General features: G+C 42.9%; 1 protein-coding gene across 1 annotated transcript in view; it reads right to left on the bottom strand.

The window, feature by feature from the left end:
- Hydin (HYDIN axonemal central pair apparatus protein) overlaps positions 1-24773 on the bottom strand; it is a 362032-nt gene that overhangs the window by 49433 nt on the left and 287826 nt on the right. Inside the window, exons 48-58 of the mRNA XM_028891069.2 lie at positions 21991-22202; positions 21612-21794; positions 20578-20697; positions 18151-18310; positions 17877-18049; positions 9153-9351; positions 6882-6981; positions 5117-5216; positions 3836-4004; positions 2848-3083; positions 118-235 (exon numbers count right to left, since the gene is read on the bottom strand). Coding sequence (XP_028746902.2) covers positions 118-235; positions 2848-3083; positions 3836-4004; positions 5117-5216; positions 6882-6981; positions 9153-9351; positions 17877-18049; positions 18151-18310; positions 20578-20697; positions 21612-21794; positions 21991-22202 — 1770 coding nt within the window. The remainder of the gene's footprint in view (positions 1-117; positions 236-2847; positions 3084-3835; positions 4005-5116; positions 5217-6881; positions 6982-9152; positions 9352-17876; positions 18050-18150; positions 18311-20577; positions 20698-21611; positions 21795-21990; positions 22203-24773) is intronic.

The following is a 24773-nucleotide window of genomic DNA, read 5'->3' as shown; positions in this document are numbered from 1 at the left end:
AAAATTCACACACATACACAAAACTTAGGAAACTGTTATATTAGAGAAGTGTTTGGTGGCAAGAACTCACTGGAAGATGTCCTTGCTGTCTTTCTGTGAGAAAGGAGGGGCACTCACCTGGTTTGCTATGTTCATGTCTTTCTGGACTATGTCTGAGAACTTGGTTGCTTTAGTAGCTCCAGGCTTGAAGAAGCTCTCGCTCTCTCGGGTTCTTGCGTGCCTTCCGTGGCTGGCTCTGATCAGAGAAGCAAGGGTACAGCCTCAGGTTTTGCTGGGGATAGGAGACACTACCTGCCTGTTTGAGGTCTCTTCCGGGCTCTGGGGGTAGGAGAGGGCTTTCCTTTGTCCAGGAAGGTATTGGAGTGGCACTGTAACCTTGTACTCACTGACCAAATTCATTGAACAAGTATAAGGAAGTGACATGGGTAATAAATTATACTCGTGGAATGCAAATCATAAGGATTTTGAAAATTACTTCAGGCAAAGTTCATGTGTTAAGGCTTGATCCCCAGGATAACGATATTAGGAGGTCTTTAACTCACTGGTGGTCCCTCGACGGGGATTAGAGGACCCTAGCCCCTTCTTCTCCCTCTCTCTTTTACTTCCTGGTCTGAGAGGAAGAGTTTTTCTCTGCTGTATGTACTAGCCATGAAGTCCTGCTTAGCTTCACACCCAACTGATCGTGCTCTGCATTTCCAAAACGAGGAGCATGGACAACCTTTTCTCTTTGTAAATTTATTGCCTGAGTTCTTTCGTTACAGTGACAGAAAGCTGGCTGGTGTCAGAAACAACCACAACAAAACATACAACAAAAACATAATAAGCAGGTGAGCACACACCAGGCCTGGGCCAGGCCTGCTAATTCCAGATACCCTGGGGAAGCCGAAGCAAGAGGTTTGCACACTGGAAGCTTGCTTGAGTTACAAGCAAGTTCTAGGTCAACATGGACAACTTAGTAAGACCCTGCCTTAAAACAACAACAACAAAAAGGTGGGCTATTGATGCAGCTCACACAGTGCCTGCCCAGTACGCTTCAGGTCCTGTGCTCATCCCTCAGTACCATGAACGGGAAATGAGATTTTAAGTGCTTGAGTTCACTGGGAAGCACCGTTTTGGAAATTAGTCAGATATATAAAACCTTACCTGATATCATTTTATACATGAAATGATGAGTTTTGTCTCCATTTTTCATGTTTATAGCTGTGGTTTGTATAAAGGCTAGTATAAATAATAGATACAGGTTTTGGCAACTTGACTTCACTTGAAACCAATGTACCCAATTGTTAGTTTGTCCAGAGACCCCTGCACCTAGAGTGTGCAACTATATTTGTGATGAATCTTAAATATTTTGAAATTCTTATGTATTCATTCACTTGTTTGATGACAGGAACACATCTGCTTGTGTGTTTTGAATTCACGCAAGCTAAAGTGAAAAAAATTAAATACTAAATAAATTAATTAAAACTATTTGTTTAAGAATTATGTGCACAAGTGTTTTTTTTCTTGCATGTATGTGTGTGTACCATGTGTATGCCTGGTAGCCACGGAGGCCAGAAGGGATTTTGCATCTGGAACTGGAGTTCCATTGTGAGCCACTGTGTTGGTGCTGGGAACTGAACCCAAGACCTCTGCAAGAACCGCAAGTGCCCTTAACTACTGAGCCATCTTTCCAACCCCCAAATAAAAATAACTTAAATCAAAATATAAATTATAATCACCAGAAGCACTACTAAATCACTACAAGAGAAACTGCGAGGAGGTTGAAACTAAAATCGGAAGGAAGAAATTTTAGGCAATTTAAACCCAAATTTCTTAATATGTTCAAACTTTGCCAGTATAGAAAAATTTGAGTTGAAGAAAATCCAAAACTACCAAAAGCAGCAAGAGGAGTAGGTCTGTTTGTGAAACATCAGAAAGTAAGAAAGCAAGGGAGATGTAGCTTGGGAACTGGTCAGAGCCACCTTTCAAATTTGCTTCTAAGCAAAACAACAAAACACTTGGAGCCAAGAGCACCCAAAAGAGCTGTGGGTTTTTTGGTCTGGTGAGAGACACATGCTGAAGAAGAGAGTGTTGCCACTGGAACTACTGAGGCAGCTGTGGCAACCAGGGGTCTTCACAGGGCAAAGGAGGGGTGGTGCTTGCTGGGTGAAGGCACCATGCTGATTCCTCTCGCCTGCATTTCCAGGGCACCCTTCGCCACTCCCCCACAGTGAAGGCATAGTTAAGCCTTCTTTTGATTAATTTTTTTTTCTGTCTCTAATCATCCCTCAATATCCTGTAGGATGACAGAGAGGGCAATGGCTTACCAGTCTTTTAGCACACCAGAAACACCAGGACAGCACATGAAATCCAGTATCTTTCCATGGAAGACTTTGCTCCTCCCTTTCTACTTCCTCACTTTCTCCTTCTTCTCTCACCATCCATCCATCCATCCATCCATCCATCCATCCATCCATCCATCCATCCATGAATGAGAAAGAGTCTCAAGTAGCCCAGGCTGGCCTAGAACTTGCTCGGAAGGCAAGGATGATACAGAACTGTGTGCCCTTCTGCCTCCACTTTCTGAGTCCTGGGACAGAGGTATGCACCATCACATCCATCCAGAAGACTCTACATCTGCTCAACTAAAACTTATCCTTTGTTTGATGGCAGCTAGAAAATGCATGAAATCTGATCAGAAGATGTGGCTTAGAACCAACCCCTACTGGTGATTTCCCACATAATCTTTCATGAGACAGTTCTAAACCTGAGCATCTTCATTCATGCAAGGGGATGGGTGAATTTAGTTAGGTAAAGTATGTCACAGCTCTTTGAAGGGTACAAAGCACCAAGCCAATGACTTCTTACGCCTTCTTTTGAAGAATCGGACTCTCCCCTGTCAGCCTGTAGAGGGCATATCTGAAGTCGATTATGCCTTGGTTTTCTATGGTGAAGGTGGTGGTTTTCCTGGTACCGCAGATCAAAGCCCCAAAGTTGATGACAGAGGAGGGGCTGATAATGAATTTGGAGTACACTGCATTCACAGAAAACTTAATTGGGATGCTGGCAATGATTTCACTTTCTGGGAGATTGGGCTCAATAATCTAGAGAAGGAAGAAGGGAAGATGTTAGCCAGTGATACAGCAATAGAATTCCCATTCCAAAAGTGTCTTCTTGCTTGCTTTCATAACTGATACCCTCCCTGAGGTATGTCTGACCTTTGGTCCATAGGCCACATGCAGCCAAGGAGAGTTATGAATTTGCCCTAACATAAAATTATAAGCTTACTTAGAATATCATGAGATTAAAAAAAAACCTTTTAAATTTATTTTTTTTGAGAATGTCTTACATTCCTACAATTTATTTCAACCACATTCATCTACCACTTCCCCCTCCAACTCCTCCCAGACCCCGACTCCCACATCCACTTCCCAACTTCATGTTCTCTGTTTTAAATAACCTTTGATTCAGCAGTGCTGTTCACAAAGACATGGGGCGCTGCATTGGAGAATGGTCAGCCTACCAGACATCAAACCCTAAAGAGAACTGACTTTCCCCCCTGGCAGCCATCAACTGTCAATAGGTCCTCAGTTAGGGGTGGGGGCTTGTGTGGCCTCCCGTATGTATATAATATATAAAACACGTATTTTAAATATAATATATTACTAATATAATATTAATAAACGTATTTGAATATATTATCTATATTTCTGGTGACTTTTCACACCTGTCCCCGTTAGTTGGGACTGAACTCTGGTGTAGCTTCTCTGGCTGCCCCCCCGGCGCCCCCTGCTTCCCCTCTTCTCATCAGAATGCCTACAGTCCGGACACTGAGCCCGTTCCTCTGGGCTCTCACCTGGCAGCGCAGAACAGGCTGGCATTCAATCTTCACTTCCTTTTTGGCACGGAAGTACACCTGGATGGTCGTGGGCTTATCTGCTGAGGTCAGTGAACCCCTTTTGGGTTGGACTGAGATCATGGAGTTTAAATTTATTGGCAAAATCCCTAAGGAGTCCACAGAGAAGCTGGAAGACAAGAGCAAAGAATTGGTTTAAACCATTATCCAGGGAACCCATGATGCCAGAGAGGGCAGTGTGAACTGCTGAGGGCCTGCCTGTCTCTAGCCCCATGTAGTTATCTTACCAAGCAAAATCCACTATGCAAGTGTATGTCCTTGTATGTGTGGGCATATATATATGTAAAGGTATGGATGGCAAACACCAGGGGTCATTCCTGAGCTGTTACTCACTTTTTTTTTAAAGAGAGGTGGATGACTTTGAACTTGTGGTCCTTCTGCCTCTACCACCCTGTTTACATGGTGCTGGAGATCAAACTCAAGGCCTTGTGCATGCTAGACAAGCACTTTACCAAGTGAACTATACTCCTAGCTCCTGGTTTTTTTTATTTATTTGTTTTTTTGTATGTGTACATGTTTGTTTGTGGTACATGTGCATGCAGATGTGTGTGTGTGTGTGTGTGTGTGTGTGTGTGTGTGTGTGTGTGTGTACGCTGTGTGTGTGGAGGCTAGAGGTCAATGTTAGGTGTGGTCCTTGATTGCTCCCCTCCTTATAAGACAAGGTCTCTTAGTGAACTCACCAAGTTAGCTAGACTGGGTGGCCAGAGAGCTCTGAGAGTTCCCTCTTATGCTAGTGTTACAGACACCTGGATTTTTCTGTGGGTGTTGGGATTGAACTCAGGTCCTCACAGGAGCACAGCAGGTACTTTACTCACTGAGTCAGCTTCTGGTCTCTCTCTCTCTCTGTCTCTCTCTCTGTCTCTCTCTCTGTCTCTCTCTCTGTCTCTCTCTCTGTCTCTCTCTCTGTCTCTGTCTCTCTCTCTCTCTCTCTTTTAAAAATTTATTTATTTTTATGTTCATTGATTTTTTTTTTTGCCTGCATGTATATTTCTGCGAGGGTACCAGATTCTCTGGAACCAGAGTTACAGACGGTTGTGAGCTGCCGTGTAGGTGTTGGGAACTGAACCTGGGTCCTCTAGAAGAGAAGCCAGTGCCCTTAACTGCTGAGCCATCTTCTTTCCAGTCCCACTTCTAGTTTCTTTATACAAAATTCCCAGACACATCCTTCTTGTCATGAGTGGATGTGGATGGTTGCCACATGCCCCATGGGATTCAGATTACCTGAAAATGATCTCATATTTCCCACGGTTCTTCAGTTGAAGGGGCTGTTTGGCCTCCTCCATGACCCTCATAGTCCCAAAATCCAGACCTCCTTCAGCTCCTGCAGAAGCCAGGACATGGGGGAGGGGTGAGTGAACAAGGGAGCCAGAGCAGGGCCTTCCCGCTCAAGTTTACATGGTGCATCATCCATGGTGATGATTACAGAGAACTTCTCTTCTGAGAACTCTGTGGCTGGAGACACCCTTTGCGACACTAACCTCTTAGTGCACCCACACGCCTCCCTTGTGATTCCATTCAGAGGGGTCACTGGCCTTGCATGACTACTGTTAGCTAAACAGTCTGGGAACTTTACTTATCTATATTAGTTATTGTTTTTAATTATATGTATGTATGTGCATCTGTGTGTGGGGTGTATGCAGGTAAGCTAAGAGGCCAGCGGTGTGGGGTCTTTCTGGAGCTGGAATGACAGGTAGTTGTAAGCTGCTTGACATGGGTATGGGGAATCAAACTTGGGTCCTCTGGAAGAGCAGTGTGTGTTATTATTATTATTTTCATCATTATTATTGTTATCATTACTATTTTGACAGGGTTTTCTGTGTAGTTTTGGTGCCTGTCCTGGACTCTGAGGGGTCTACCTGTATATGGTGTGTAGACACATGTAAATAGAGCTAAGAACACACACCACGCTGGGCGTTATGGTACACATCTTTAATCCCAGCATTTGGAAGGCAAAGACAGGCTGATCTCTGTGAGTTCAAGGCCAGCCTGGTCTACAGAGGCCAGAAAATGGCGTTAGTGCCCCTGTGACTCTGAATATTAAGACAATAGCTCCTGACTAACATGTAGCTCTAATAATCTTGCTGAGGAAGAGACCTGTCAGGGAGAGGAGGGGTCGTGGAGAATCAGATGCTCAGGGGAGATACATGACTCCGGTGTCAGGGCAGCATGCAGACAGAATGTCTCAGGACACCTATTCTAATCCCTGGGGTCTGTGAACACACAACAAAGGGGACTTGATGTAGCAGGTGGACTTGAGGCTGGTGATGGGCTGCCATGAAATGTGGAGACCGACATGGATTATCTTGGTGGCCCAATGTAACCACAAAGGTCCCTATAAAAGTAGAGGAGGACAGCAGGAGTGGGAGAATCAGAGAGATGGCAGCATGAGAAAGAAGGATCCAGTCGGATATTGCTGGCTTTCAAGATCCAGAAAGGGGACATGAACCAAGGGACGTGGGTAGCCTCTAGTGACCGCAAATCTTTCAGGAAGGAATGCTTCTCTGTTATCACTTGGGTATCCACCTAGCGAGACCCAGTAAGACCTGCTTTGAACAGACCTCAGGACTATAATAATTGTGGGGCTTTTCTTTATTCCTTTGTTCTTCTCATTAGGTAACCCAGGCTGGCCTTGAATTCAAGGACCTCCTGCCTCAGTTTCATTAGCAGCTGGTGTCTTTTGTGTTAGGTTAGGAGGATTGTGACAATCTGTTACAGTGACGATAGAATAAAAATGCGGGCAGGCGGAGAAGCTTCTGCTCTCAGTTTCTCAGAGAAGAGCCCTGGAGACTGCGTACTGACAACAAGCCCTTGTCCTCCACTGAGGATACTGTAATTTATAGTGGTGTTGCCAACATCACTCCAGGCTTACGGCACCATGGCAAAATTGTTCCTCCTCATCAACCCCACCACCGCACTAACAACACACTAGGGTCTCTCCACCTGGGACTCTCTACCCAAACAGCCTCGTTTCCAGGGCTCAGCCCACCTTTGGGGAAGGTGATGTCCAAAGCAATATCATAGGATTCTGCAAAGACCAAGATGTTTTCGATCTGAACAACACCAACAAGATTGTCTGCATCCAAAACCTGTCAGGGAAAGAGAAATTCTTCAGCAGTGAAAGCTGAGACCCGCAAAGTGTCCGGAGTCCAAACTATGTAAGATGTAGGGGGAACTGGGCAGCAGAGATGGTAGGGAAATATTTCTGAGAACTTAGAAGTCTAATTTTTCTAATCTCGCACTTTAAGTCATCTTGCTCTGCCCACTGCATGGGCTGGAACTATTCTATTCCTTGTGACTCGATCTGTAGAAAAGCGCTAGATTTTTTTTTTTTCATGTAAAATACATACTGAATGTTTCTGTTTTGGAGATTTGAAGCATTTTAGTTGTGTGATCATGGTCACCTTCAGATCTGTGGCCTTTAGGAGCTCGCTGATTCTGGTGCTGTCACTGATGAGGCTCCTTCCTCACTGTCCCCAGGAGCCACTGAGCTGGTGCCAGCTGGCAGACCAATCTAACTCTGTCTAGTTGACTGTTGACCGTGGACACAAACCAGGAGGTGATAAAGGGTCCATTGGTCAGGACAAGAGCATCTGGGGTGATCCAACACAGAGGTGGAGGCCTCTGCCATCTCGCTGAAGACTCCAGTTGAAAAACAAAGCCACCAGTTTGCATTCCCTGTGCTTGGGTGCAAGAGGAAATTTACAATTGCCACTCAATTTAAGATTTAAAAAATTTATTTTTAAAATTATGTGTATGTGTGTGGGTATGTGCATGTGGGTGTAGATGTTCACTGGGGCCAGAAGATGGTGTTGGAATCTGGAGTTGGAGTTACAGGCTATTGTGAACACCCAAAAATGGGTGCTGGGAACTGTTCTGTAAGAGCAGCACGTGTTCCTAACCACCAAACATCTCTTCAGCCCTCAACTCAAGCATTAATTCAGAATTTCTATCTTCTCTTTCAATACACATTTTCCAATATGGTTGGATCTGTGGGTGGAGAATTCCTGAGTATGGAGGGCTTCCTGTGTCTCTCTAGAATACAGGAGACAGGCAGGAGACTGCCTTCTGATGATGTAGACAAAGGTTGGAGGGTCACAGGCACAAGCCGAGGCACCCACTCCTAGGCCCCTCAAACCAGAAGGGTCAAGGAAAGGCCCTTCCCTGGAGCCTTCAGAGGGGGTGCAGTCCTGCGAGTCTTCAGAACTGCGAGGAGGAAGGTCTGTTCTAGTTTGTGGTGGTTTGTCACAGTGGTCCCCTGAAACTAATACAGATGATGAACAAATCAGGAGAGATCCTGCATGATGGAGTTCATCTACCAATCAGCAAGCAGGACACGAGAGAGAATGGAGTGGGTCTCTGCAGGATGGAGGATACTGACTGGTTACACACACAGGCGATTCCGTCAGTGGGACATAAGTTAGGCCCACTGAGGCAGCGATGTCAGCAGATCTTCAAGTAGGTGCCAACTCCCCACAAAGCTTAGAGAAAAACTTTCAGCAGGGGCGTAGTAGTTCAAGCAGGCGAGAGCTTGCACAAGAGGATGGGAGACGATAATTAGAGGTGAGGGAGGAGCAAGATGCAGCCGAGACCAAGGCACCACCCTCGCTGCTGAGAGAGGAGAGCAAAGCGCACCGAGAAGGGTGAGCAACCCCACTGACCTACACCGCACAGAGCCCTGTGGGCACCTGTGGGGAACACAGGAGAGGCCGAGGTCCAAGCGGCCTGGATGAGGGGGGCACCAGCAGTGCAGACCAAGATGGCAGTGGGAAGGAGATGCCCTTGGAGGCAGAACTAGTGAGGATTGCTGGGGGGACTGGATTGAAAGGACCTGCATCAGGACAAGTGGGGCATTGGATGGTTGTCAGGTGCCAGTTGGGAGCAACAGTGAAGGTGATGGTCATCAAAACAAAAATTTGATAGATGGCTGGCCTTAGGCTATGAGATGAGGCAAGTAATGTTTACTTAGATATAGTAACATTATTCATGTATTCATTCATGTATTCATGTATTCATTCATTTATTCATTCCATACTGAGTATTCTGTTTTTGGAAGTAAGAAATCTGCTCTGAGTGATACTGCCTTTACTGAGCTTGCTGTGTGCAGAGTAAGATATCACGGGCTGGAGATAGCACACAGGGATCAGATGTGGGTATTCAACAAAGAGAACTCCGTGGTGTGTGTGTGTGTGTGTGTGTGTGTGTGTGTACTCATGAATGCATATTTGATAATCAAATCTACGGGGATGTCACTTCTCACCTCAATCCGAATGGCCTTCTTGATGTTGACAGGTTTGGTGGGCTGGAAGTGCACCTGCACCCCAAACTCTCCCTTGGGTGGGATGCTGGCCTGCATCACGGACACAGTGAAGTCATCACCTAGGTGCTCCATGCTGGTGATCCGCCAGGACACAATTAGGGGTGTGACATTGCGGAGAACCACTGTCTTGGATTCTCTTCTGCAGGAACCAAAAGAAATTTGATCAAGTTCAAATAATTTTTCAAATGTCAATTTATCTCTGTTTTTTTTTCCATTAAAATTATGTAAAAGGGAGAAGAAATAATAACTTTTATTTTAGATTTTTGAGACTGAGTCTCATTATAGCCCTGACTGGGACTCACCATGCAGGCCAGGCTGGCCTTGAACTCACAGAGATCCTCTTGCCTCTGCCTCCTTTGCTGGGGTTATAGTTGTGTACCACCACTCTTGGTTTTGCTTTTGAGGTTGGTTGTATAAACATCCCTTGACTCTTCTTGCCTTGTTTTTATTTAAGTTGCTTAGCTCATGAGGGATGCACAGATTTACATGATTTTAATTTTTTTCATGAACAAGCTATTTCAAATGATCTCCAATTAACACCATGTGAAACTTAGAGAAAAGTTGTATGAATCCCTCTTTATCCAGTTGATCTTGCCTTCCTTGTAGCCACATGTCCTCTCTTCCTTATCATTTTTCAGAACCATTTGAAACAAAATTGCAGTTAATTATGAACCTTAATCTTCAAATCACTCAGTACACATTTTCTAAGAATGAATAAACTTAACCAAGGGTTTTCACCATCATAAAGACTATTATTTGGTCCACAGCTCATGTTCAACTCCCACCTTTGTTCTATTGCTATTCCAGCCCCTCTTTATTTTTCCCAGTGAAGGAATCAACCCACAATCATGTATTTCACATAACTGTCATGCCTCTTTAATGTCTTCTATCTTTCTTTAGTTTCCTTGGCTCTGGTGTTTTGAAGAGCACAGGCCAGTTACCCTGTTGCTTACGTCGGGTGGTCTGATGCTTTTTCATGCTTAGATCTTTTGGTGGGAAATGAGTTGCAAGCTGTGTCCTTTCCAGTGCTTTGGGTCAGGAGATCCCTTTAGTGCTATTTGTTCTGGTCTTAGTGATGCTATGTTTGATGCCTTGGTTAGGTGAGGCTCACCTGGTCTCTCCACTGTGGATGTGGTTTTCTTTTTTCTTTTTTCCTTTTTAATTAATAAGCACTTTCGGGGGGAGATACTTTGAGAATATACCCTGTTTATTTCATTTTATTGATACAGGGTCTTATATTTTCCCAGGCTATCCTTGAATCCACTATTTAGTTGAGGATGACCTTGGACTTCTGATCCTTTTGCCTCCACCTGCCAATTACCAGGACTACAGGCTGTATTACCATGCTTGGATAAATGCCCTATTCTTAGCCAAACAGTCACACACTAATGTTAGCATCCTCAATCATTTGCTAATACCATCAATCTTTCTACACTTAGTTGGTATTCTGTTGTCAAGAACAGAACTTCATTCTCTCATGTATTTATTCATATGCTTATGCAGTAGAGTTATGATTCCCACTCAATACATTATAGACCAGTGGTTCTAAGCCTGCGGATTGCAACCCTTTCACAGGAGTCACCTAAGGCCATCAGAAAACAGATGTTTACATTACAATTCATGACAGTAGCAAAATTACAGTTATGAAGTAACAATGAAAATAATTTTATGGGTGGGGGTCACCACAACATGAGGAACTGTATTAAAGAGTCACAGCATTAGGAAGGTTGATAATCACTGCTATAGGTCATTATATTATAATTATGGCATTGTTTTATTTTGACTTTCAAATTGTCTCAGATTTAGATGGTGGGAGGCTCTTGGAGTTGGTTCTTATGCCCTGTTATGTGTCCATAATCTTTAGGTTCTTTATGGCACAATAAAAAGTTTCCCTGCTCATCCAGAGCTTCCTTTCTTTACTTTAACTGCTTCAGTACCAGAGAAATCCTTTCACCAAGGATCCTTGCCATTTACTGGAGAATGATATTTTGATACCAAGATCCAGATGATGGGGTCCTCATTGCTACTGGTGTATCATTGTTTCCAAGCCCTCCTGGTGACAGAGCTGGGAAACATGTGTATGTTTCTGTACATATCTTTCTATTAAAAACCAGGAGTTTAGGCTGATATCTCTAATTCCAACTCAATAACCAGGTATACTTAAAAGGTGTGTGTGTGTGTGTGTGTGTGTGTGTGTGTGTGTGTGTGTGTATGCAATTGTGCATTTGTGGTGGTCAGAGGACAACTTGTAAGAGTCTGTTCTCTTTTTCTACCATTTGGGACCTTGGGATCAAACTCAGATTGTTAGGACTGGTAATAAGTGCCTTCATCTGTTGGGCCATCTTGGTGGCCCACATGATACACTTAAATCTCCTTTCCTCCAACAATGAGAAATTTGTCTACGATTTAATTATGTCATGGTTAGAAAATATACTCAAGGCAATTTCATTAAGTTGAAATTTTTTTTGAGACAGGGTTTCTCCGTTAAGTTGAACTTGAATGAGCCTTGTTTTATGGCTTTGCACTGTATGCTTCATGTGTGCTTGAAATAAATATGCATTTTATAGTTGATAGGCACTTAAACAACTCTACAGAGGGTACTGGAGGGAAGATTTTAGTCTACAGAGAAGGATAAGCACATGGGATAAAATAAACAATGCCAAACCAGCTAGTCAAAATAAGTGTAAGAAAACAAAACAAAACAAAAAACCCAGGAATCAATACACATGGTTGAATAATAACTCTTAATATTAGTGGTCTTAATTTTCCAATAAAAAGATACAGACTAGCAGATTAGATTAGAAAACAGCATCCATCTTTTTGTGCTTCCGAGAAACACAACCCACAATAAAAAATAGACACCACCTTGGAGTTAAAGGATGGAAAAAGGTATTTTAAGAAAACGAAACCAAGAAACAAGCAGGCATAGCTATTCTAATATCTGACAAAACAGACTTCAAATAAAAAATAAGGAAGATCACTTCATATTCATTGAAGGTAAAAGCCACCAAGAGGCTATTACAATTCTGAACATATATGTGTAGTGCAAATTCTAATTGGTCTAAATGATAAAAACCTGGAGTCAGAAATAGGGGTACATGTTGAAAGTTAAGAGAAGTAAAGGAGCAGCCACAACCACTTCTTACCTTACCAAATCCTCAACCTGAAAAGGGGGGTGAGCTTCTGTCTCCTCCTGCCTTATATTCCTCTCTCTGCCCAGCCATATCACTTCCTGTCTCTACCTCCCAAGTCCTGGGATTAAAGGACTGTGCCTCCACTGTTTGGCTCTGTTTCTCTTTCAGACTGGATCAGTATTGTATAGCCAAGAGTGGCCTTGAACTCCTGATCTTCCTGTTTTCTCCTCCCAAGTGCTGGGATTAAAGGTATGAGCCACCACTGCCTGGCTTCTGTGGTTAACTAGTGGCTAGCTCCATACTCTGATCTCCAGGAAAGCTTTATTTGTTAGTGCACAAACAAAATATCACCACATATATGAACTACACACAGGCTTACCCAACTTCACAAAAGTCATATTACTAGATCTAAAGCCACAGATTAGTTGGGTGACATAAGAAGGACTTCCTGTTTTTTTTTTTAACATGTCTTACTAATTTTCTTATTTTATTTTCCCTTGTTTCAAATTTGTTTTTGTTGTTTTTACTGTTTTTTTTTTAAGAGAGGCAGAGAGAGAGAGAGAGAGAGAGAGAGAGAGAGAGAGAGAGAGAGAAAGAGAGAGAGAATGAAATTGGATGGGTAGAGATGTGGGGATGATGTGGAGGAGTTGGGAAAGGGATATATATTTTATGTAATAAATAAATCCACATATTAACACAGTGATTGTGGGTGACTTCAATACCTCACTTTCACCAATAGGTCGTCTGGACCAAAAATAACAGAAACATTAGAGTTAAATGGCATCATAAATCAGAAAGACCCAACAGACATCTACAGAACATTCCACCCAGTCACTAAAGATTACACATCTTCTCAGAAGCCCATGGAACTTTCTCCAAAACTGACCACACAGTAGGATGCAAAGCAAGTCTCAACAAATAAAGGAAAACTGAAATAACATTCAGCATTGGATCTGAGCATAATGAAACAAAGCTGGAGATCAACAGCAGTGCAAACTACAGAAAGTACTCAAACTCATGGAAACTAAACAACACACTACTGAATGGCAGTCGGGCCAAGGAGGAAATCAAGAAGAAAATTATTATTTCCTAGAACTGAATGAAAATAAAAATACAACATATCAAAATCTATGGGACCCAGTGAAGGCAGTCTTAAGAGAAAAGTTTATAGCACTAAGTGCCTACATAAAAAAGCCAAGAGGTCTTGAATTAATGGTGAACATAGAAGCTTTAGAAAAATAAACACCACCCCAAATAGTAGATGAGAAGAGATGATAAAAATCAGAAATAGAAATAATCAATGAAAGTATTTGCTATTGGAAAAGATTAACAAGATTGATAAATATTTAGTCAAATTAACCTTGAAACCTTCTGTCTGACCCCTTACTAGTTTCTTGACTTTTATGGGTACTCCAATTTAAACACATATCTAAATATTAAAAGCTAGCATCAACATATGAGAGGAGGGAGCATGGATTACTAACACCAAAGACCTTTGAAAAGTCACATGGAAACCCTGCTACTATAAAAGCTTCCTAAAAATATACATATACATATATAAAATGAATTTAAATGGAGTTGCCTTATAATGGAGCAGGGCAATGTCTTTCCTAGACACTATAGGCTATCAGTGCCAGGTATAGGCCACCTCTTTTAAAGTTGTTGGTCAATGGGGTCCCATAGACAGCCTCAAAAATTACATGCTATTGCCATTGCTCTTGGTTACTCTCCAGAACTGGATGTACTGAAGACATTATATACCTGAGTCATAGAATATGGAGAAATCAAGCTGGTACTGACTTGGAAGCTTCATCACTACTGACTAGCTTTCATAGTAATGGAAGGTCCTACACAAAACACATTATTTTCAACTATCTATGAGTTCTTTGAGATGCAGTTCTGACTAGTCTGGCAAGATACTCCTGCTGATGCACCAGTGGTACAAATGTCATGAGAGCAATCAGTCACTTCCTGTTTTGACTTAAGGCCAGTTTCACAAGACAGAAATAATACCTGATAAAATAAAAATCCTTGGCTGGTTAGGTCATAGGCCTTGGAAGAGAATCTAATACAATTATTCTGTTAAGCTGAAATAGCAAACTGTCCCCTACGCTCTTATCCTTATTCCTCCAGATGAGTGCACCTCTTAGCTGTCATCAGAGAAGATAATTTTTGTAGCAGATGGCAATTAATAGAGACCCACAACTGGTCAACGTGAAGAGAATAAGAGACTGCAGACTGCTGAGCTATAAATGTGACATCTATACCACACTGTTCTCTACAAAGCTGAGGCTTTAATCTCAGGAGAGGGGGTAGAAAGATTATAAGAACAGGAAGTAGTAGATAACTGCAGTGAAATATCAGTACAGTATCGGCTGCACATAATAGTGTTATTGCACACACGAACTTATAGATGCTGTGACCCCCCCCCCCCACAAAAGCTGCACGAGATTAAGCCAGTCAAAATCCCAGAATGGATGGGGAGGGAGCTCAGGAAGTCCTAAGTCGAAGCTCATGAGGTCCCTTAGCTAAGAGTCTATGGGCAGCTGATGGCTTCTGGGGAAAATGAAGTCAGTTGGTTTTTTTCAGGAAGGTGGTTACTGGAAGGCTCCCCAGACTCCACAGACGCTCATACACCCATATACAGATGACGAGCCCTGACTGCACATCAAGTTGGGAGGGAAAAGTGGTGGTGAGGGTGGGAAAGAATTGGAGTGGAGGAAATAGGGGGTGGATTTGTTCAAAACAGGTGATATACATATATGAAATTCTCAAATGAAAAAAAATTGAGTCAAAATACATTTAATTAGGTTAAAGTAGTTAATAGTTGTGTTTAGATCATCCATGCTGATGTTTTGATTAGTTATTCTCTTAGTCTTTCAGAAAAGGGTATCAATATATTTCCAACCACGACCACAGACTTACCTATTCATTGCCTTAGTTCTATTGGTTCTTGCTTCATGCATCTGAAAGCTCAGCTACTAGACACACACATGTTTTGATGATTGTATTTCCCCCTTTTATGTCCTAAAACCTGTCCTGTTGGGTATTCTCGTTCCTTCTGCTTTTACTGTTCTCATTCCTGTATTTTTTGATTTACTCAAACCATTCTTCAGAATACTATAGTATTTCTTTTTTTTTTAATTATTATTATTTATTTATTTGTTCTTTTTATTTTGGTTTTTCTTTTTTTTTTTTTAAGATCTATTTATTTATCATGTATACAGCATGTATGACTGCAGGCCAGAAGAGAGCATCAGATCTTGTTACAGATGGTTGTGAGCCACCATGTGGTTGCTGGGAATTGAACTCAGGACCTCTGGAAGAGCAGTCAGTGCTCTTAACCTCTGAGCCATCTCTCCAGCCCACTATAGTATTTCTTTTAGTGGCTTTTAGTCACGCTACTGTGAGGAATGGATCTGTCTTATGATCCATTTTTCTACAAATTCTGAGAAATGATTCTGAGGAATGAATAAGGGCAGGTAACTTGGTCTAATCTTCCCGCAAACCTGGTGCCAGTCAGATGTGATGGTAAACAGACTAACGCTATAATAATGTAAGAAAATGGACCCTATGTTTGGAATGTTGGCAATGTCCCTAATTTAGGATTACTTATATAAATAAACTCAGACCCTGAATATATGGCAATGGAGTCCCTGCAGGTAGGTGAACACTTGACATGTAAAATAATGTATGTTCCCAAACCATTTTTTTTCCTGTTGAATGAAGTTATCAAAAACACTTTCTTAGAGGTTGAGGTAGTTTTTTTCTTTTTTTTCCAAGACAGGGTTTTTCTGTGTAGCATGAATCTTAAAAGGTCTTATTAATAAAAACAAACCCAGGTATTGGGGTAAACGCTGAAAAAAATCAGAGAGACAGAACAAGCCACATCCAATCTCACCTTGCCAATTCCTCAGCTGATCTCATTTCCTCAAACTGGAAGCCTCTGAGTCCTCATTCAAATGGATCTCAGTTGAACTGGTGCTAAAAGTCTAAAAGGTTAACCAGGCTCTAGTTCCTGGTTTTCACGCCTTTTATACCTTTCTGCTTCCTGCCATCACTTCCTGGAATGAAAGGTGTGTGTCACCATGCCTGGCTGTTTCCAGTGTGGCTTTGAACTCAGAGATCAGATGGATCTTTGCCTCCAGAATGCTAGGGTTAAAGGTGTGTGTGCCACTATTTTCTGGCTTCTATGTCTATCTAGTGGCTGTTCTGCTCTCTGACCCCAGATAAGTTTGTTAAGGTGCACAATATATTGGAGGACACAATATCACCACAGTCCTAGAATTTTCTCTGTAGACCAGGCTGGCCTTGAACTCAGAGATATGTCTGCAGGTCTGCCTCTGCCTCCTGAGCATTGGGATTAAAGGCATGCACCACTACTGCCCACCTGAGGCTGAGTTATTAATCTGGGCCAGAAAGCGTAAGACTGGTGTGAGCAAAAGTGATTGATCATAAAAGATGCCTCAGACATCTTTCTTTCTCTGTGTTTTGATTGCTTTCATCTTTGAGATAAATAGATGTTCTAGTTTGCTTTCTATTTCTGTGGTAAACACTGTGACCAAAAGCAACCCGGAAAAGAAAGGATTATTTCATCTTGTAATTCTCAGGTTATCATCCATCTTTGAGAGAAGTCAGGGCGGGAACCTGGAGGCAAGAACTGGAGCAGAGGCCACAGCGGAATGTTGCTGACTGGTTTGCTCCTCATGATTTGCTCAGGCTTTTTTCTTACAGAATGCAGGACCATCTGCCCAGGTGGCACTGCCCACAGTGGGCTGGGCCCTCCCACATCAATCATCAATCAAGAAAATGCCCCCAAGACTTGTCTATAGGTCAATGAGATGTAGGCATTTTCTCAATTGAGGCTCCCTCTTCCCAAATGACCCTAGCTTGGATCAAGGTGACAAAGAACTAACCAGGATACTAATAAAGGTCGATGCTCCTCGTTTGTGAGTGGTCTGATTTGGTGCTCCAGCCTTTAGCAGTGGTGCATAATTATTATTATTTTGGTGGCTGTTACCATTTCTGCATTACAAGTACTTCTAAAGGAATTGTGGGGCTGGAGAGATGGCTCAGAGGTCCTGAGTTCAAGGCTCACAACCATCTGTAATGAGATCTGGTGCCCTCTTCTGGCCTTCAGGCAGGACACTGCATACATAACAAATAAAATACTTAAAAAAATAAAAGGAATTGTGAGGAAAAAATGACATCAGATAGAAATTCAGAAAGGAAGCCTATGAAAATTCAAATATATAGATAAATAGAGAACATTTGATTTTTCTTGCTTTAATTAAAAGACAAAATAAGGGCTGGAGAGGGGGTGGAGCTCAGTGACTGAGAGTCACTTGCCTAGCACGCACAAGGCTCAGAGTTGGAGTTCAGTTTCTAGTGACACACACACACAAACCCAACAAACAAACAAACAACATCAAACCCCAAAAGACCAGAGTAACTCAAGGGGAGCTGATCACCTTAGAGCTAAATGTTCTTGAAATTGCCTTCCTCTCTGCGAGTCATCTAGAACTCTTACCTGTGAAGCAAGAGCCGGTCAAAATGTATTTGCCTGGGCTCCACCTCAATTTCTGGACGGATTCCTTGACAGTGTAACTTAAAGATAGCTGGCTCTGGGTTCTCCTTGATGCAGCAGACAATGCTGTCTTCAAAGACACCGACTGCAGTAGGGTAGGCCCATACATTTAGTGTCTGATGGAAGAGTCGAAACAAAGTCCATTTACACTGAGGATGTCAGGTCTTGACTTCCCCGAGAAAGCCTCCCCCCCGGGACTTTCCCCCTCCGACTGCACCTGCTTCTCGTTGGGTTTCAGAATCATGTTGACAGGCTCTAGAAAGTAGGTGCTTGCTTTCACATCATTCTGGAAACAGAAGTATGCCTCCACCACCATTGGAGAATCATTGAGGATTGTCAGGGTCTCCATGTTGCCAGGGAACAAGGATGACTTATACCTGGAAATGAATGGGAATGGGATGAGGCTGTGATGATGGGGTGAGAATTCCTGTGTAAAAGGAGCCTATGAGGTGCAATGGAATTGGAAAGGGTACTGTGACTGTGTGGAGGCAGTGGCAGTTGGCTGAGGTCATGACATCTGTAGTTGTTCACTTGCCTCTGAGAATACTGTACTGTGACGTGACCCTCATAAGCCTCGGTCTGCTTATCTTTAAGAATGTGGTGACAGCATTGCTTAGTGTTGCTTGGTATTAAATGAGACTGTACATTTGGAGTTCTTAGAACACATGGAACTATCAAATGCCCAATGAATGGTAGCTATTTTTAGTTCTTAGCAGAGAACTTTGAGAAAAGTGACCATCTATCCTTGTATTCCCATGAGAAATTATCATTTGGGTCACCTGATATTTGACATCTTTCTTAGAGGTGATTTCATTCACCTTCTTCTACAACACCTTCATAGACTGTTAGTGCTCTGCCATTTTATCTGGCCTTGTTCACATAACTAATTTGCTTCTGTTTCCTAATGCCTTCAGGAGGGATCTGTAGAGGTAAGCATCAGGGCTATTGGAAGGCATTCCATTAAAGGCAATGGACAAAACAGGAACCACTGCAGAGGGCTGAAGGAATTAAGAGCTACACAGTCCAGAGACAGTTTGAGAAGAGCTTTGAGCAAGCTGTGACGGAGGATGAAAGGAGAAAGAATGACTGATTCAAAGCGTAGTGCCAGTCAGGCAACTCTATGTGAATAACTGGGAAAGGGAGGTGACCTCAACGTCTTACCCATCATGATGCTAAAGAGTTCAGGTCTGTTACTCAGTTGGTTCTCACAAACCTCTGAGGTGGACACTGTTGTCTTCCCATTATTCTTGCTAGTAGGCTCAGCCAAGGTTTAAATGAATAAGTGAATGGTATCTGCACTGGGTCTTATTTTGGACCATGGCAGTCACTGTTGTTGTAGTACTTCACACACACACACACACACACACACACACACACACACACACACACACACACGTACATGAATAACCATTATTATCCGATCCCCAACTTCTTTGTATGCCATGTCTACCAACTGGCTCCTCTTAACCACCCTCCTAAGATCTTCTGCTGGGTCTTAAAAGCCTTGCCTATCATCAGCATCTTTTTCTCACTTTCATAGTGTAGCTCCCCAGAAAAGAAACTAGAGGAGATAAAAAGGTCAGGGAACAAAGACAATCCATTAGCTCTACCAAGAAGGCACAAAGTAAACACTCTATGTATCACAGGAAGTGCTGGACTGGATGGAGACCTTGGCTCCTTTCCATCTCAATTCTTTGCTTATGCAATAAAAAAATTGACTAAGTTAAAACTAGTATCACCAAAATTATGATAATCAACCTCATCTGGGACCCCAATTCTGCTTATCTGCTTAGCAATCTCCACCAGTTCCTTTAACATACTCGCCTCTCCCTTTGTCCCCCCTGCCTGAGACAGGGTCTCATGTAGCTCAGGCTTTAAAAGAAATTTTTGATATTATGATTACATATAGTTACAGCATTTCTCTCTTCCCTATCCTCTCTCCAAGCCCTCCCATGTACCCCTCCCTTGCTCTCTTTCAAGTCCATGGCTTCCTTTCTCATTCATTGTTGTTACATGCATATATGTATTGTTTTTCATTAAATGTTGTTACATGCATACATGCAGCTATGTCAAATGCTGCAGAGAAGATTATATTTCTACATAGCTGATTCTTCATTCTTCTCATAGAGCCATGGTACCCTTTCCCCTGGTTTCCCCTAAGAACTCTGGCCTTCTTTCTCATGTCTACTATGGACTCTTGTGTACGGAGAAGTTCTTTGTGGAATCACCTTACTACGTGTACTCTACTTATGCCATATAGTCCATGCTCGAGGATTTTGTCATCTTGAAGACAGAACTCTCCTATGAGAACCCAAACCATATATTCTGTTCTCTGATTTATGTGGTTCATAGAGATGTCTTCTAAACAGCTTGGACTTGATCTATCTCAAAGTGAAGTCTTGATTTCACCTTTCCAAAGCCTGCTCTTCTTCTAGGCTTTCCCACTAGGGAGAGTGGTATCTGAGTCATCTGGGTGTCAAAGCAGAGACTTGGGACACAAAAATCCAATTCTCCTGGTTAGGAGTTCAGAGGATAATGGGGGAAGTGTCAATAAAAGCCCTGCTTACACAAAAACTCTAATTGCAGTGTTTGTGAACTCAACCCAGAAGTCTGAAGTTGACTTTGAAATAACATTAACACTCACTTGTCTCTTGACTTTCCACAAAGCAGTGGCCCAAAGTAAAATTTCTCCAGACTCATTATGTACTTCTTAAAGATGACTTCATTTAACTTCATGTCTTTCTTCCTCTGAGGGAACACAACCCTGAACACAGGGGAGGAAGAGGTAAAAATGACCATACACAAATGGAAGTTCAATGCTGCCACATGATGTGTGCTCTGAAGGGTGTCTGAAGACAGTTAGCCCAAGGCTTTCTGTGGAAGCTTATTTCCTGCTTTCTAAGAGAGGAGGAAATGGTTAGAACTTGAGAAAAAGACTACTGGAGCTGAGCTGGATAGTCTACCCAGGTATGAAAATTCCACAATAGTCATTTTTGGAAACCTATTAAATAATTCCAGTGGGTAATAATCAGCTTTTGAGTTCCTTAGTAAAACAGTGGTCCTTGGTGAGAATTATGAAAAAGGACAAGCTACAGAAGGCCCCTCTCTCCAGCTGGAGCACCAGTGTGCTTACCCAGGTGCCTTTATCTGAGACCTAAACTGCACGGTGATGTTCAGTGATTCAGAGAAACACCACCTATGGGGGTTCATGCATGTGTTCATTTTACAGGACGGCAGCTCTTAGTGTAAAAGTAAAAGTGGTCTGAATCTGCTTCGTAGGTAAATATGCAGACTCACTTGTCAGAAGACATTTTTCCCCCTCTTTTAATGTAATGTTTATTCTGTCTCAGCCTGGGAACACCTTGTGGTATCATGTCATCTATGTTGCTCTTATTTCAAGGTCTGATGCACTGAAGTCTGATACAAGAGGTTCTGGAATGCGTTCCTAGTTCAATGGTATTGTTGTTATTATTGTTTTATAGTGTGTGTGTGTGTGTGTGTGTGTGTGTGTGTGTGTGTGTACATGCACATGTGTTAGGCAGCAAGTATCTTTATCCACTGAGCATTCTTGCTGGTCCCCCATACATTATTAATATCTACCTTGTTCAAAGTACCTTGGCATGAGGGGACTCAAAAACATAGTTTTTGACCTTTTCTTTGAAAATATCACACACTTACTTTGGGTCTTTGCAGATGTACGGGTAGGTGCAGACCCCACGGCAGTAGAGCTGGTATTGGCGGCGGGTCCCAAGGATCTCGAAATTAAATGTTTGGTCATAGTTGCCAAGCTCAGTGGAGGAGAAGTGCACCCTCAAGGCCACCTCTCCATTGGGAGGCACAATCCACCGGAAGTGATTCAGCCTGAAAACAACCACACGGGCTTTTAAAGTAACCATGCTTCCAGTTGAAGGGGGACAGGGGAACTGGCTGGGACAGGTCCTGTGGCACTGGGGTTAGGCATGACAGGCTGTAAGGCCTCACTGCAGGATAGGCCTGCACCTCTCTGGTGGTGTGACGGCTGTGCATCCTCCCTCTCCTTGGTGGCTGTGAGGCCTACCTGGTGAACTTCTCCTGAGAGTGTTCCCCATCGAAGCTGTTCTGGTCTATGTCAGACATCGGGGCAATGGTCCCCGATGTTCCCGCAGAGAGGCCTTTCCTGTTGTAGTTTGGTCGACGTTTTTCCTTCTGAGTTTCCTTCTGAGGTTGTTCTGGTTTTTCTTTCAGTTTCTGCTTGCTCCCCTTAGACAAAGAGGTCTGTTCCTCTTGGGCCTTAATTCAAAAGGAGCACAAAGGCTTAAATACCCCCGGCACACAGCAAAGACAGAGGTGCCTAAGGCATGTCTGCAGTCTGGGTGGGGGGCAGTGGGCACTGGCCTCAGGGCATGAGTGGCGCCAGTTCCATGAGTCAGTGACAAGGCTGGTGTTTCTCTGGGCACTCCACCCCGAGGAGGGAGTGGAGAACCTAGAGCAATCTTGAAGCTGACAGGGAGCATATGGGATGTGTTTCAGCTCCTGGCAGGGTCCCATCTCAGCCAGCTGGGCATTCAACTTCCCTGGCACTGCCTGGGCCAGTTTCTCCAGCCACCTGCCACATGATGCTTAATATTTTATTGGCATATTCCACTCCCCACCATTTCCTTTCTTCATCTCTTTGTTCTTAGGACTTGAAAAGGATTTAAAAAAATTTTTCTTACTATTTTGGGAAGGAGCACAAATAAACACTTGTATCTAATTGGCCATATTTAATAATGAGTTTTCTTTTTTTTCCTAATGTATTTGTCATGCTTCTTGATCTAATTTTCCTCTTATTTTTAATTTGTCCTTTTAACCTTTTAATAGTAGAAAACTTTAAAAACCGAAGGCGCATTACAATCCTGACTTTACTATGGGTAACCCTTGACCAAGTTCCAGGCGGTGACTGCATTCCTTTTTCCGTGTCGCTGTGATGAAATGCCCGACAAAAGCCATTTAAGGAAGGGGCACTTTGGCTCCCACTTTGGGTTTCTCAAGGTGGGGAGGTCCCGGCGGCAGGAGTGCCAGGGAGCTGGCCAGGCTGCACTCACAGCCAGGAAGCAGGGAGATGAATGCCCAGGTCCAGCTGGCTTTCTCCTTTTCATTAAGTCCAGGATCCACAATAGAATGGTGCTGCCCACATTCCGTCCCAATTAACCTAATCTAGAAAGTTCCTCACATGCCCAGAGGCTTGTCTCACCAATGACTCCAGATCCCACCAACCTGACACTTGGCTCCTAAGTTGCTCAGCTCATGTCTCCTCAGAACAAGCACTGTGTCCTGCACCACACAATGGAGCCAATCAGAGCTAAGGATGTGAGCAATCCCTCCTGTGATGCACACAATGCACATAATACTTCCCTGTGTGTCTTAGGCATGCATTTTTATAGTTATGTGTTCCTGTGGTGGTCTGGATGAGAATGGCCCCATAGCCACATATATTTGAGTGTTTGGTCCCCAGTTGGTGAAACTGTTTTGGGAAAGATTAGGAGGTGTTGCCTTGTTGGAGGAGGTGTGTCTCTGGGGTTGGGGTTTGAGGTTCAAAAGCCAATACGGGGTCCAGTCTTTCTCTCCTTATCTCTAACTTGCAGATAAGATGTAAGCTCTCAGCTACTGCTCCAGAGCCATGCCTGCCTATCTGCTGCCATGCACCCAGCCATGATGGTCATGGAGTCACCCTCTGAAAGTGCAAGCAAGCCCCCCCATTAAATGTTTCCTTTTATAAGTTGCCGTGGTCATGGTGTCTCTTTACAGGAATAGAAAAGTAACTAAGACAGTTCCCAAGTGGTTATATATTATAGATTATCATATTGCATTTGTTACGACATTTCTATAGAAAATTTTAACCGAGTTCCTCTCATGTATGTCCAAACATGATGCTCTAATTCTACCACCATTTTCATATTTTCAGCTATTATTCTTCTAGCCTAAGAATAAAATTTCCCTTGTCAATGGTAAGAGAGCTAGAGTTCCTCCTAAAACGACAGGTTAAAGATTGCTTAATTGTTTCTGAAGAAGAGGGTTGGTGCAGTAGCCACTTCTGATGTTGGGGTCAACTTTCCCTCTCTATCTTTTCTTAGCCGCGCCACCACTGGGCACTCTACTGTGGGGAGGCACCCCCAAAGGCTGCTCACTCCACATACTGATTTCCTCCCTGGGACTGGGCATGGGATGGAGCCTCACTGTGAGGCAGGCAGGGCCTACAGATGGTTTCATTCCTGCTGGGCAGTGGAGGGCTCCCGGGGCAGGCATATGCAAAGGGATTACAATGCTGGGTCACCCTTCTTCCCTTGGGATAAAAGGCCATGAATATCATTTTAATATGTATATAATTGACATATTATTGCTCAAATCTATTTCTTTCAGAGATTTCGCCTATGAATTGTATGTATAATTTCTTTTATTTTTACATGATTTCATATTGTTAATTTAAAAAAGTTAGTTCAACTTAAATTTATTTTCACGTATTGTTAGGCAAGGGGATTAAAAAGTGACTTCAAGGGCTGGAGGGATAGCTCAGCCGTTAAAGGCTAGGCTCACAACCAAAAAGTGACTTCATGCATAATATCCAATCTTCCCATCATGATTTATTTAATAATCTAACTATTCCCTGGTGGCATGTGTTCCCTTAACCCATGATCTTTGTATTCTTATACTGTGATTTACATTAGTTTTAGAACAAATCTCTGTACCTTTTGAAAAGAGTCAGTTTTTCAAAACTAGCATACACACTATTGTGTTTCATTATGGCATTTTCAAACAAAATCTGTTTTTGCTGATTCTCCTTCCTCTTCCTCATACCCTTCCCCATAACCTCTTTTTCTGCTT

Source organism: Peromyscus leucopus, chromosome 5 (assembly GCF_004664715.2).
Source record: "Peromyscus leucopus breed LL Stock chromosome 5, UCI_PerLeu_2.1, whole genome shotgun sequence".
Classification (NCBI taxonomy): domain Eukaryota; kingdom Metazoa; phylum Chordata; class Mammalia; order Rodentia; family Cricetidae; genus Peromyscus; species Peromyscus leucopus.
This window is presented reverse-complemented; position numbering and strand designations above follow the sequence as displayed.